General features: G+C 46.1%; 1 protein-coding gene across 1 annotated transcript in view; it reads right to left on the bottom strand.

The window, feature by feature from the left end:
* SLC39A4 (solute carrier family 39 member 4) overlaps positions 1 to 8,127 on the bottom strand; it is a 144,283-nt gene extending 136,156 nt beyond the window's left edge. Inside the window, exon 1 of the mRNA XM_083145100.1 lies at positions 7,782 to 8,127. Within this exon, the coding sequence (XP_083001226.1) occupies positions 7,782 to 7,976 (195 nt within the window). The 5' untranslated portion in view covers positions 7,977 to 8,127. The remainder of the gene's footprint in view (positions 1 to 7,781) is intronic.
* Positions 8,128 to 15,494: the final 7,367 nt, after the last annotated feature.

The raw sequence follows: 15,494 nt of genomic DNA, 5'->3' as shown, positions 1-15,494 counted from the left end.
TCCTGTACCTGTCACTTACCTATACTGAGACCCCTCACCCTATAACACCTGTCCTGTACCTGTCACTGACCTATACTGAGACCCCTCACCCTATAATACCTGTCCTGTACCTGTTACTGACCTATACTGAGACCCCTCACCCTATAACACCTGTCCTGTACCTGTCACTAACCTATACTGAGCCCCCTCACCCTATAACACCTGTCCTGTACCTGTCACTAACCTATACTGAGCCCCCTCACCCTATACCACCTGACCTGTACCTGTCACTGACCTATACTGAGACCCCTCACCCTATAACACCTGTCCTGTACCTGTCACTGACCTATACTGAGACCCCTCACCCTATAATACCTGTCCTGTACCTGTTACTGACCTATACTGAGACCCCTCACCCTATAATACCTGTCCTGTACCTGTTACTGACCTATACTGAGACCCCTCACCCTATAACACCTGTCCTGTACCTGTCACTAACCTATACTGAGCCCCCTCACCCTATACCACCTGACCTGTACCTGTCACTGACCTATACTGAGACCCCTCACCCTATACCACCTGTCCTGTACCTGTCACTGACCTATACTGAGACCCCTCACCCTATACCACCTGTCCTGTGCCTGTACTGAGACCCCTCACCCTATACCACCTGTCCTGTGCCTGTACTGAGGCCCCTCGCCCTATAACACCTGTCCTGTACCTGTAGTGACCTATACTGAGACCCCTCACCCTATAACACCTGTCCTGTACCTGTCACTGACCTATACCGAGACCCCTCACACTATAACACCTGTCCTGTACCTGTAACTGATCTGTACTGAGACCCCTCACCGTATAACACCTGTCCTGTACCTGTACTGACCTATACTGAGACCCCTCCTCCTATAACACCTGTCCTGTACCTGTCACTGACCTATACTGAGACCCCTTACCCTATATCACCTGTCCTGTACCTGTAGTGACCTATACTGAGACCCCTCACCCTATAACACCTGTCCTGTACCTGTACTGACCTATACTGAGACCCCTCACCCTATAACACCTGTCCTGTACCTGTCACTTACCTATACTGAGACCCCTCACCCTATAACACCTGTCCTGTACCTCTCACTGACCTATACTGAGACCCCTGACCCTATAACACCTGTCCTATACCTGTAGTGACCTATACTGAGACCCCTCACCCTATAACACCTGTCCTGTACCTGTCACTGACCTATACTGAGACCCCTCACCCTATAACACCTGTCCTGTACCTGTCACTGACCTATACTGAGACCCCTCACCCTATAACACCTGTCCTGTACCTGTCACTGACCTATACTGAGACCTCTCACCCTATAACACCTGTCCTGTACCTGTCACTGACCTACACTGAGACCCCTCACTCTATAACACCTGTCCTGTACCTGTCACTTACCTATACTGAGACCCCTCACCCTATAACACCTGTCCTGTACCTGTCACTGACCTATACTGAGACCCCCTTACCCTATAACATCTGTCCTATACCTGTACTGACCTATACTGAGATTCCTCACCATATAACACCTGTCCTGTACCTGTCACTGACCTATACTGAGACCCCTCACCCTATAACACCTGTCCTGTACCTGTTACTTACCTATACTGAGACCCCTCACCCTCTAACATCTGTCCTGTACCTGTACTGACCTATACTGAGACCCCTCATCCTATAACACGTGTCCTGTCCTGTACCTGTCACTGACCTATACTGAGACCCCTCAGCCTATAACACCTGTCCTGTACCTGTAGTGACCTATACTGACACCCCTCACCCTATAACACCTGTCCTGTACCTGTCACTGACCTATACTGAGACCCCTCACCCTATAACACCTGTCCTGTACCTGTCACTGACCTACACTGAGACCCCTCACCCTATAACACCTGTCCTGTACCTGTCACCGACCTATACTGAGACCCCTCACCATATAACACCTGTCCTGTACCTGTCACTGACCTACACTGAGACCCCTCACCCTATAACACCTGTCCTGTACCTGTCACTGACCTATACTGAGACCCCTCAATCTATAACACCTGTCCTGTACCTGTCACTGACCTATACTGAGACCCCTCAATCTATAACACCTGTACTGTGCCTGTACTGACCTATACTTAGACCCCTCACCCTATAACACCTGTCCTGTACCTGTCACTGACCTGTACTGAGACCCCTCACCCTATAATACCTGTCCTGTACCTGTCACTGACCTATACTGAGACCCCTCACCATATAACACCTGTCCTGTACCTGTCACTGACCTATACTGAGACCCCTCACCCTATACCACCTGACCTGTACCTGTCACTGACCTATACTGAGACCCCTCACCCTATAACACCTGTCCTGTACCTGTCACTGACCTATACTGAGACCCCTCACCATATAACACCTGTCCTGTACCTGTCACTGACCTACACTGAGACCCCTCACCCTATAACACCTGTCCTGTACCTGTCACTGACCTATACTGAGACCCCTCAATCTATAACACCTGTCCTGTACCTGTCACTGACATATACTGAGACCCCTCACCCTATAACACCTGTCCTGTACCTGTCACTTACCTATACTGAGACCCCTCATCCTATAACACGTGTCCTGTACCTGTCACTGACCTATACTGAGACCCCTCACCCTATAACACCTGTACTGTACCTGTACTGACCTATACTTAGACCCCTCACCCTATAACACCTGTCCTGTACCTGTCACTGACCTACACTGAGACCCCTCACCCTATAACACCTGTCCTGTACCTGTAGTGACCTATACTGAGACCCCTCACCCTATAACATCTGTCCTGTACCTGTACTGACCTATACTGAGACCCCTCATCCTATAACACGTGTCCTGTACCTGTCACTGACCTTTACTGAGACCCCTCACCCTATAACACCTGTACTGTACCTGTACTGACCTATACTTAGACCCCTCACCCTATAACACCTGTCCTGTACCTGTCACTGACCTGTACTGAGACCCCTCACCCTATAATACCTGTCCTGTACCTGTCACTGACCTATACTGAGACCCCTCACCCTATAACACCTGTCCTGTACCTGTCACTGACCTATACTGAGACCCCTCACCCTATAACACCTGTCCTGTACCTGTCACTGACCTATACTGAGACCCCTCACCATATAACACCTGTCCTGTACCTGTCACTGACCTATACTGAGACCCCTCACCCTATACCACCTGACCTGTACCTGTCACTGACCTATACTGAGACCCCTCACCCTATAACACCTGTCCTGTACCTGTCACTGACCTATACTGAGACCCCTCACCATATAACACCTGTCCTGTACCTGTCACTGACCTACACTGAGACCCCTCACCCTATAACACCTGTCCTGTACCTGTCACTGACCTATACTGAGACCCCTCACTCTATAACACCTGTCCTGTACCTGTCACTGACCTATACTGAGACCCCTCAATCTATAACACCTGTCCTGTACCTGTCACTGACATATACTGAGACCCTTCACCCTATAACACCTGTCCTGTACCTGTCACTTACCTATACTGAGACCCCTCACCCTATAACACCTGTCCTGTGCCTGTCACTCACCTGAACTGAGACCCCTCACCCTATAACACCTGTCCTGTACCTGTAGTGACCTATACTGAGACCCCTCACCCTATAACACCTGTCCTGTACCTGTCACTGACCTATACTGAGACCCCTCACCCTATAACACCTGTCCTGTACCTGTAACTGACATATACTGAGACCCCTCACCCTATAACACCTGTCCTGTACCTGTCACTGACCTATACTGAGACCCCTCACCCTATAACACCTGTCCTGTACCTGTCACTTACCTATACTGAGACCCCTCACCCTATAACACCTGTCCTGTACCTGTCACTGACCTATACTGAGACCCCTCACCCTATAACACCTGTCCTGTACCGGTCACTGACCTATACTGAGACCCCTCACCCTATAATACCTGTCCTGTACCTGTTACTGACCTATACTGAGACCCCTCACCCTATAACACCTGTCCTGTACCTGTCACTGACCTATACTGAGACCCCTCACCCTATACCACCTGACCTGTACCTGTCACTGACCTATACTGAGACCCCTCACCCTATAACACCTGTCCTGTACCTGTCACTGACCTATACTGAGACCCCCTCACCCTATAACACCTGTCCTGTACCTGTCACTGACCTATACTGAGACCCCTCACCATATAACACCTGTCCTGTACCTGTCACTGACCTATACTGAGACCCCTCCCCCTATACCACCTGACCTGTACCTGTCACTGACCTATACTGAGACCCCTCAATCTATAACACCTGTCCTGTACCTGTCACTGACCTATACTGAGACCCCTCACCCTATAACACCTGTCCTGTACCTGTCACTTACCTATACTGAGACCCCTCACCCTATAACACCTGTCCTGTGCCTGTCACTCACCTGAACTGAGACCCCTCACCCTATAACACCTGTCCTGTACCTGTCACTTACCTATACTGAGACCCCTCACCCTATAACACCTGTCCTGTACCTGTCACTGACCTATACTGAGACCCCTCACCCTATAACACCTGTCCTGTACCTGTCACTGACCAATACTGAGACCCCTTACCCTATAACACCTGTCCTGTACCTGTCACTGACCTATACTGAGACCCCTCACCCTATAACACCTGTCCTGTACCTGTCACTGACCTATACTGAGACCCCTCACCCTATAACACCTGTCCTGTACCTGTCACTGACCTACACTGAGACCCCTCACCCTATAACACCTGTCCTGTACCTGTCACTGACCAATACTGAGACCTCTCACCCTATAACACCTGTCCTGTACCTGTCACTGACCTATACTGAGACCCCTCACTCTATAACACCTGTCCTGTACCTGTCACTGACCTATACTGAGACCCTCACTCTATAACACCTGTCCTGTACCTGTAGTGACCTATACTGAGACCCCTCACCCTATAACACCTGTCCTGTACCTGTACTGACCTATACTGAGACCCCTCACCCTATAACACCTGTCCTGTACCTGTCACTCACCTGTACTGAGACCCCTCACCCTATAACACCTGTCCTGTACCTGTCACTTACCTATAGTGAGACCCCTCACCCTATAACACCTGTCCTGTACCTGTACTGACCTATACTGAGACCCCTCACCCTATAATACCTGTACTGTACCTGTCACTGACCAATACTGAGACCCCTCATCCTATAACACCTGTCCTGTAACTGTCACTTACCTATACTGAGACCCCTCACCCTATAACACCTGTCCTGTACCTGTAGTGACCTATACTGAGACCCCTCACCCTATAATACCTGTCCTGTACCTGTCACTGACCTATACTGAGACCCCTCACCCTATAACACCTGTCCTGTACCTGTCACTGACTATACTGAGACCCCTCACCCTATAACACCTGTCCTGTACCTGTAGTGTCCTATACTGAGACCCCTCACCCTATAATACCTGTCCTGTATCTGTCACTGACCTATACTGAGACCCCTCACCCTATAACACCTGTCCTGTAACTGTCACTGACCTATACTGAGACCCCTCACCCTATAACACCTGTCCTGTACCTGTCACTGACCTATACTGAGACCCCTCACCCTATAATACCTGTCCTGTACCTGTCACTGACTTATACTGAGACCCCCCACCCTATAACACCTATCCTGTACCTGTACTGACCTATACTGAGACCCCTCACCCTATAACACCTGTCCTGTACCTGTAACTGACCTATACTGAGACCCCTAACCCTACAACACCTGTCCTGTACCTGTCACTGACCTGTACTGAGACCCCTCACCCTATAACACCTGTCCTGTACCTGTCACTGACCTGTACTGAGACCCCTCACCCTATACCACCTGTCCTGTACCTGTCACTGACCAATACTGAGACCCCTCACCCTATAACACCTGTCCTGTACCTGTCACTGACCAATACCGAGACCCCTCACCGTATAACACCTGTCCTGTAACTGTCACTGACCTATACTGAGATCCCTCACCATATAACACCTGTCCTGTACCTGTCACTGACCTATACTGAGACCCCTCACCCTATAACACCTGTCCTGTACCTGTCACTGACCTATACTGAGACCCCTCACCCTATAACACCTGTCCTGTAACTGTCACTGACCTATACTGAGACCCCTCACCCTATAATACCTGTCCTGTACCTGTCACTGACCTATACTGAGACCCCCTCACCCTATAACACCTGTCCTGTACCTGTCACTGACCTATACTGAGACCCCTCACCATATAACACCTGTCCTGTACCTGTCACTGACCTATACTGAGACCCCTCACCCTATAACACCTGTCCTGTACCTGTCACTGACCAATACTGAGACCCCTCATCCTATAACACCTGTCCTGTAACTGTCACTTACCTATACTGAGACCCCTCACCCTATAACACCTGTCCTGTACCTGTAGTGACCTATACTGAGACCCCTCACCCTATAATACCTGTCCTGTACCTGTCACTGACCTATACTGAGACCCCTCACCCTATAACACCTGTCCTGTACCTGTCACTGACTATACTGAGACCCCTCACCCTATAACACCTGTCCTGTACCTGTAGTGTCCTATACTGAGACCCCTCACCCTATAATACCTGTCCTGTATCTGTCACTGACCTATACTGAGACCCCTCACCCTATAACACCTGTCCTGTAACTGTCACTGACCTATACTGAGACCCCTCACCCTATAACACCTGTCCTGTACCTGCCACTGACCTATACTGAGACCCCTCACCCTATAATACCTGTCCTGTACCTGTCACTGACTTATACTGAGACCCCCCACCCTATAACACCTATCCTGTACCTGTACTGACCTATACTGAGACCCCTCACCCTATAACACCTGTCCTGTACCTGTAACTGACCTATACTGAGACCCCTAACCCTACAACACCTGTCCTGTACCTGTCACTGACCTGTACTGAGACCCCTCACCCTATAACACCTGTCCTGTACCTGTCACTGACCTGTACTGAGACCCCTCACCCTATACCACCTGTCCTGTACCTGTCACTGACCAATACTGAGACCCCTCACCCTATAACACCTGTCCTGTACCTGTCACTGACCAATACCGAGACCCCTCACCGTATAACACCTGTCCTGTAACTGTCACTGACCTATACTGAGATCCCTCACCATATAACACCTGTCCTGTACCTGTCACTGACCTATACTGAGACCCCTCACCCTATAACACCTGTCCTGTACCTGTCACTGACCTATACTGAGACCCCTCACCCTATAACACCTGTCCTGTAACTGTCACTGACCTATACTGAGACCCCTCACCCTATAACACCTGTCCTGTACCTGTAGTGACCTATACTGAGACCCCTCACCCTATACCACCTGTCCTGTGCCTGTACTGAGACCCCTCACCCTATACCACCTGTCCTGTGCCTGAACTGAGACCCCTCACCCTATACCACCTGTCCTGTGCCTGTCCTGAGACCCCTCACCCTATAACACCTGTCCTGTACCTGTGCCCTTAGTGTGGCACGTCTATACCAGGACCCCTCGCCCTATGATTGCACTATAGTATGTGACTCCTATCTTATCTGTAATGACTGTAATGATGCTGTTTATGGTCTCTCTGCCCTTTGGCCCCTGTATTGCACTAGGCTGATTTTCCCAGAGTGATTTTGCACCCGGCTCTCGGCTGGATCCCAGCTCTTACCTTTTCACACGGCTCATTCCCACATTGCGCACGGTCCTCCAGACGCTTTATAAGATCACTGACTGCGCTCACATTCAAGGAAGTCTGCCCAGGAGACAGAAGGCTGAGCACTCCCTGATATGGGGTGTCCTGCAGTGTGGCAGTAGGATACAGGGACAGCAGTGCCAGGCATGGCCAGAGGATGGGCAGCGACATGCTTTATCTCTCAGGCACTTGTGTGAGATGGTGACCAGTGCCTCCTTGTCCAGGTTACAGAGTGACATGAGAAGATCAGACTGTTACTCTCCATGTTCTCCATGTGTCCTGTGATTGGCTGCTAGACTGTCATAGAGCAGTGAGGGCAGCTCCCCCCCCCCCCCCCCTCCTCTCCTGGATCACCTGGAGCTGCCGTCTTCTCCACCCTCTGCCAGGATGCATCGGGCTCATCAGGAACCAGTCTGCTCAGTCGTTAACCCTTCTCTGTAGTGTTGCTCAGATTCCTTCCTCTCGCCCATTCCTCTGGCATTCAGCACAATTTATCATTAACCTGTATTTATCTAGTACTCAGCAGGCACCCCATGCTCAATACGTGTACGTACAGGTGACACCGAGCCAAAACCTTCCCAGACGAGACTTCTTACAGTATAGGATTAATGTCTGCACTGTATTGTAGTATACATTCCTACAATAATGGGTAACTCATGGCAACAGGTCACTATGTGGCAACACTGGTCTCCGCAATGTTCATATTAATAACTTACTGAGTTGGACAAAGTGTAAGATTATATACATATATATAAAACAACAAACAAAATCTCTAGAATTGCGCTAAGGGTGGACTTATGGTCGCCTATAACACTTGGTCTTCTACTAGCAGGACCCCACTTGTTTTTTGGTCTTTGAGGAGCACACACGCGCTGGTCGTATAAGGAGTGATCTCCATATTTTGCCATTGATCTAATCTTAAAAGGTGCGACTATACACCTACTTTTTGAGGAATAATAAAAGATTATATTCCAAATTGGTTGGTATAGATATCTTTGGAATCGTATATATGTACAGGAGTGAATAAAAAGAGAGTCAGCATAACCCGTTTATGAATGGTTTGTTTAGAAAAATTCACATATAAGGATTAATATCCAAGCTTCCAATAACATGAAGGAATTAAGGAGCTTCCAATAACAGAGAAAAAACTCAAAAATCTCCTGAAATACCACAATAAATTGAGAAGACATATCCAGTCTATATCACAATAAAGACTTTCTCCAGATTATTACAAAATAATTGGCACACCCCTGATGAAGTCTCTTGACGAGACGAAACGCGTCGGATTCTTAATATCATCCATAATCAAAGGTTAACAGTACTAAAGACAAGAATTAACTACGAAAAGTTTGTTTTACTGTTTTTATGCTTGTAGTAATAAATGTTTTATACATGAATGAAAATTCCTATTGTGTTTAAATTGGTTAAATAAGGATTGAGGAAAGACAGGAATTATTCCAATTTTAAAATTGTGAGGGGATATATATATATATATATATATATATATATATATATAGCCCAGCATAGACTCAGTAGGGGTATGCTGGTAGGCCCCACCCACTACCTCCAGCTCTCACAGGCTGCACTGCCTCTTCCAAGCTATCACTTTCAAGCAGCAGCAGTGATTTATAGACTAAGTCCTCCCCTTGCTACCGTCCCTGAGTAGGAAAGTCCCCAATGCTGATGACACCCACATGAACAACAAAGTGCTCCCCCCCCCCCCACACACACACACATTTCCCCATGACCCATGCGACAATGCAGCCCTGTGGGTAAATTCCCCAAACCACCACTGTCCCACTAAAATGAAAATAGTTGGGAAATATTCCCTTGTGGACGCCACAATGTGGAAAACCAAACAAGCTCTTAGGCAGACAAACAAGAATGTAATGCCCCTAGGGCAATAACCAGGCGCTGCTTTGGGGCTTATTCAAATTTAAGCAGCAGTTTAAAATTAGGGATAGTCAGTCCCTGATATGCAAAACTAAAAGAAAGAAAAATAGGAACTGCGCTTTTGAGGAAAATAATACCACAATTAATTAATAACCATTTATTTGCTTAATCAGCACATTTAAAATTAAATAATAAAAAACATAATACACATTTAAAATACATTAGGAAACACACTCTAAATAAATGGCATTTTTGCTTGGTGCTGGCCTTAGTGACAAGATATATATATATATATATATATATATATATATATATAACAATGTGCTAGTCAGGCACTCCCAATGATAAGCTGTAGGTGTCCGGTACCTTCACAATATAAATACAAATGGAAGGAGCTGGTGCGGTTGTAAGACTTGACAAAAGTTGTTTAATACAACTGAAACGTTGTCCTCATTTATGGCTCCGTGAGTTTTTTTCATCATTTGATTACCGAGTGCCGCACCAGCTCCTTTTCTATATAATTGTTCAAAGTTTTGGACCAGTGACTTGCCATATCACTATATATACCAGCGTGCCTGATTTGGGTCAGTGTATAATATAGTCATTTGTCCCCGCATATCTATTGCAGCGTTCTGCTCATGGTGACTTATAAAGTTGTGTGAATACAGGGCCGGACACCAGGTGACGTATAGTGCAGTCTGTTTATTGGTGCACGCAGACAAGATGGCCATGCGTTCCACGGTCTCTTACTCTGTGGTGTCACCGATTTACACTGTATATTGGCTGAAAACCACCGGATTGAGCACGGGTTATGGGCTGCATGTGTGCGGCTCACGCTCCGGAGCTCTCCATGTGAAGAGCCTTGATATGCCGTCACGGTGATGGGCTATATTGTGTTTGTAATACACACGGTCCCAGGAAGCGGAAGTGCCTGCGTGTCACACGCCGCTGTGCGTTCCACTGCAGCCAGGTGAGAGATGGAGCTGTCAGCTGAGCTTTTACACTTATTGGCCACAGGTAAGACTGGTTGTTGTGATTTTGGCGGGTCTCTGTGCCCTATATATATGGTTAACATTCAGAGGTTGTTGTGCTCTTGAAGAAGGTGGTAACACACCGAAACAGGCTGTCGAGCCGGTTGGTTATGAGACCAGCGTGGAGGTCCACGGGTAGCATGCTGTTGTCCCGCTAAGGATAAGTGACCCACTGCTTTACTCATTTTTTTCAAATATGTTGCCATGTGTTTTAAGAACTGTCTGAAACTGGACTTTTGAAATATATTCTTAAACCTTTCCCATTGGTGTGCAGATGTCGTTTCTCTGAAAGGGGAATACCACGAATATTTAACTTATTATGAGATCTGGCACCCAGCTAATCAATTTGAAAGTGGAGTGCGGTTTTTCTCTGTGCATCTGTCTATTATTACAATATGTGGAGCCAGCACCTGCAAATTTTTGACTAAAGTGTTGTTAACACTAAATGTACATACTTTATTTTTTGTCTTTTTTATTTTTTGCTTTTTTCAATTATCTGGACAATCACCAACACGATATTGCACAAATGGATCTAGATGCTAATGACTTGGCTGGCACAAAACACTTCCTGGAAAAGGACATTAAGCAAATTTTGTTCTCTAATACGGACTCACTACATTTCGATGTGGACAGTCCTCAAGAAGTATATGATGACCTTCTTAAAATGAGGAAGAGATTAGTAGAACTTAATTTGCATGGTTTAACACTGTCTCAATACCATCGTGAGAAATTGATCCCCAGAGGATTTAGGATTAAAAATCAACCAACTCTGGGGAGAAATAATAAGGATTTTTGTAAGCAGTGGTGCCATATACTTAACCAGTGTAGCCTAGACCTAATGGTGCTAGTGATTCAACAGGTAAATATTGACATTGCCAATCTTGAGAAGGAGATAGGTGAATGTGAGAAACAGGGACTGGATGTCCTTAAAAATGATACAGCCACTGAATGGCTTAACAAACTAGAAAGTACGATCAGCTCTTTTAATGTGGAATTACTGTCCTTTAAAAAAAACAAGTATAAAAAGGTTCGAGAGGACTATAAAGAGGTGCGTGTGTATCCCTGGATATTTGCTCAGACTAATACCCGTACATGGAGGCCACGTCCAGGGGGGAGAAGAAGGGCAACTAGACCCTACACGGATATAGAATCGCAGACATCTGATTCTGATCAGGCGTCATCTAACACCAGTACTCATTTTTTAAAAGAGGGAGGGAACACCAGGGCGAGAAACAAAGGAAGAAATGCAGGTGGAGCCGCCGCAAGGGGAGATCAGACACGCCCCCCATTCACACGGGAAAATGACAGTATTTAACATCTCTGACTATGCACTTTCCCCAATTGAAGAGCAAGTACTAGCAAGAGGTCTGTCATTTGTACAGACCCATAAACAAAAGGCATTCAATTGTGAGGTAGAATTGCATAGATTTCAGAGACAGTTAAAATTGAAGGATTTTTTTGCCACTCATGAAAATACACCATCTGAAATAAAACCTTTCAAGAAAAAGAGTATATTTGATCCACCATGCACAAATCCTTCCATTGCCACATTTATGAGGATAGTCAGACACAACCTCATCCCCTATATGTCTAAACAAAAATATTCCTACTCTAATACAACAGCAGAAGAGAGAATCGCCATTAAATCCCTCAAAATGAATAATCAGATTATAGTACGCGCCGCCGACAAAGGCGGTGGCGTAGTAGAACTAAATAAAAGCGATTATATCGATGAGGTCAGGCGCCAATTATCCTACTTAACATGTTATAAAATCTTACGTTATGATCCCACCACTGGTTACAGTAAAGAATTGGATGGCATTTTAACAATGGGGTTGACCAATGATTGGATTGATGAGGCAACATACGAGTTCTTACAGCAGCCTTATCCTGTCACCCCATTGTTGTATATATTGCCCAAAATCCACAAGTCCCTCAATAGACCACCAGGGAGGCCTATAATTTCATCTAGAAACTCCCTATGCCAAAATTTATCTCAATTTGTAGATTTTTACCTACAGGCAGTGGTCCAGAGCATTGATACTATACTAAAGGATACAACTGATTTTTTAAAACGCATCAAGAAACTTGTGACAGTGCCCCCAAATTGTTTGTTGGTCACATGCGACATTAATAGTCTGTATACCAACATCGGACACAAGGAAGGCATTGAGGCTATTAGGAAAGTGATCACCATGAATCCAATCTATAAAGGCCCCCAGTCGAATTTTTTCTGTTGTTAATTGAATTCATTTTGCACAAAAATTATTTTTATTTGATAATTCCTTTTATTTGCAATTACAGGGGACGGCCATGGGGTCAAACATGGCCCCGGCTTATGCAAATTTATTTATGCATTATTATGAGTCCAATTTTCTTTTAAATAACAGAACTTTTTCGCCTTTCATTTTGTCATACGTGAGATTTATCGATGACATTTTTTTTCTTTGGACGGGGGGACCTGAAAGATTGGATTAATTCATGGCATACTTGAACGGATTGGCTGGCACCATTAGGTTCACCCATGCAAGTAGTCCTGTTCAACTCAGCTTTTTGGATGTTAACGTATGTATTAACAGAGGTAGCTTTGAGACAATGGTCTATAAAAAACAAACGGACACCAACTCGCTGTTAAGGGCTGAAAGCTTTCACCCCTTGCCACTTAAACGTGGGTTACCGTATTCTCAGCTACTGCGAGTTGTCAGGATCACCTCAGATGCGGGCAAACTACCCCAAGAACTTAAGAGAATGGGGGATGAGTTCTTGCAAAGAGGGTATAAGCGAGAAGAAGTGGAACAATCAATTCAAAGATGCCTTCAGCTGGACAGAACAACCTTGTTGGAAAAGGAGAAGATGGACAGGACCATCAGTCGAATGATCCTGCCAACCACTTTTTCAATAGCATCTCCGAAGTTGAGAGATGTGGTCTTAAAACACTGGCACATATTGCAGACTGACCCAGTGATGGGCCAGTTCTGTAAAGAGAATCCTCTTTTCGCTTATAAACGGAGCAAGAACTTAAAGGACGAGATCACCTGTTCTGATATCTGTCTCACTCCAGAGAACTCTAATTGGCTCAGTGTGAGAAACGGAGCCTTTAGATGTAGTGGTTGCGTGAACTGCAAACATCTAATCATGGGAGATACCTTCAAGCACCCTAAATTGGATTACAAATTTAAATTACAACACCGCATGACTTGTGAAAGCAAGTACATCATATATGTAATTGTGTGCCCCTGTCTTCATTTGTACGTGGGGAAAACAATTAGGATGCTAAAGGAGAGGATCGGAATGCACCGGTCTTCAATAAAAAAGGCCATGACAATCCGTGACCATACAACACCTCCGGTCGCCAGACATTTTTATGAGACCGGGCATTCAATCAAGGACTTTAAGTTTATGCCTATTTTTCATGTGAGGAACCCTAAAAGAGGGGGTGATCGTCACCTAACCTTATTAAGAAAGGAGAGTGAGTTCATTTATGATTTGAACTCACTTAGTCCTTCGGGCCTCAATGAGGAACTAAACCTTAATGTCTTTTGTTAAAGGAAAGCTTGCATGGGTGTGCTACAATAATAGATTCTATTATAGGAAGTGTGTATACTCCTTTAATGTAGATCTGTCACTCATTATTCACTCAGGTACTTTTTGGATGGTATTGGCATACAATGTATAGTCAATATGGTGTTACTATGTATGTATAATTATTTTTCACTATTTGGTTATTTTTTTGCATGGTGGAGGCTGATTGTTATTATAATTGTTCAAAGTTTTGGACCAGTGACTTGCCATATCACTATATATATCAGCGTGCCTGATTTAGGTCAGTGTATAATATAGTCATTTGTCCCCGCATATCTATTGCAGCGTTCTGCTTATGGTGACTTATAAAGTTGTGTGAATACAGGGCCGGACACCAGGTGACGTATAGTGCAGTCTGTTTATTGGTGCACGCAGACAAGATGGCCGTGCGTTCCACGGTCTCTTACTCTGTGGTGTCACCGATTTACACTGTATATTGGCTGAAAACCACCGGATTGAGCACGGGGTATGGGCTGCATGTGTGCGGCTCACGCTCCGGAGCTCTCCATGTGAAGAGCCTTGATATGCCGTCACGGTGATGGGCTATATTGTGTTCGTAATACACACGGTCCCAGGAAGCGGAAGTGCCTGCGTGTCACACGCCGCTGTGCGCTCCACTGCAGCCAGGTGAGAGATGGAGCTGTCAGCGGAGCTTTTACACTTATTGGCCACAGGTAAGACTGGTTGTTGTGATTTTGGCGGGTCTCTGTGCCCTATATATATGGTTAACATTCAGAGGTTGTTGTGCTCTTGAAGAAGGTGGTAACACACCGAAACAGGCTGTCGAGCCGGTTGGTTATGAGACCAGCGTGGAGGTCCACGGGTAGCATGCTGTTGTCCCGCTAAGGATAAGTGACCCACTGCTTCACTCATTTTTTTCAAATATGTTGCCATGTGTTTTAAGAACTGTCTGAAACTGGACTTTTGAAATATATTCTTAAACCTTTCCCATTGGTGTGCAGATGTCGTTTCTCTGAAAGGGGAATACCACGAATATTTAACTTATTATGAGATCTGGCACCCAGCTAATCAATTTGAAAGTGGAGTGCGGTTTTTCTCTGCGCGTAGTCGAAACGCGTTGGGCGTGGCTTGTTCGTGTGACGGAGTGACGTCCTTTCTTCCACTGGTGGTCCTGCTGATCCTATTCGTCTGTGGCGAGACTCCGGCGTCTTGGTGTGTGATC

Source organism: Crinia signifera, chromosome 5 (assembly GCF_055691185.1).
Source record: "Crinia signifera chromosome 5, ASM5569118v1, whole genome shotgun sequence".
Lineage (NCBI taxonomy): Eukaryota > Metazoa > Chordata > Amphibia > Anura > Myobatrachidae > Crinia > Crinia signifera.
The sequence above is the reverse complement of the archived record's forward strand: the minus strand, read 5'-3'. Positions and strand labels throughout refer to the sequence as shown.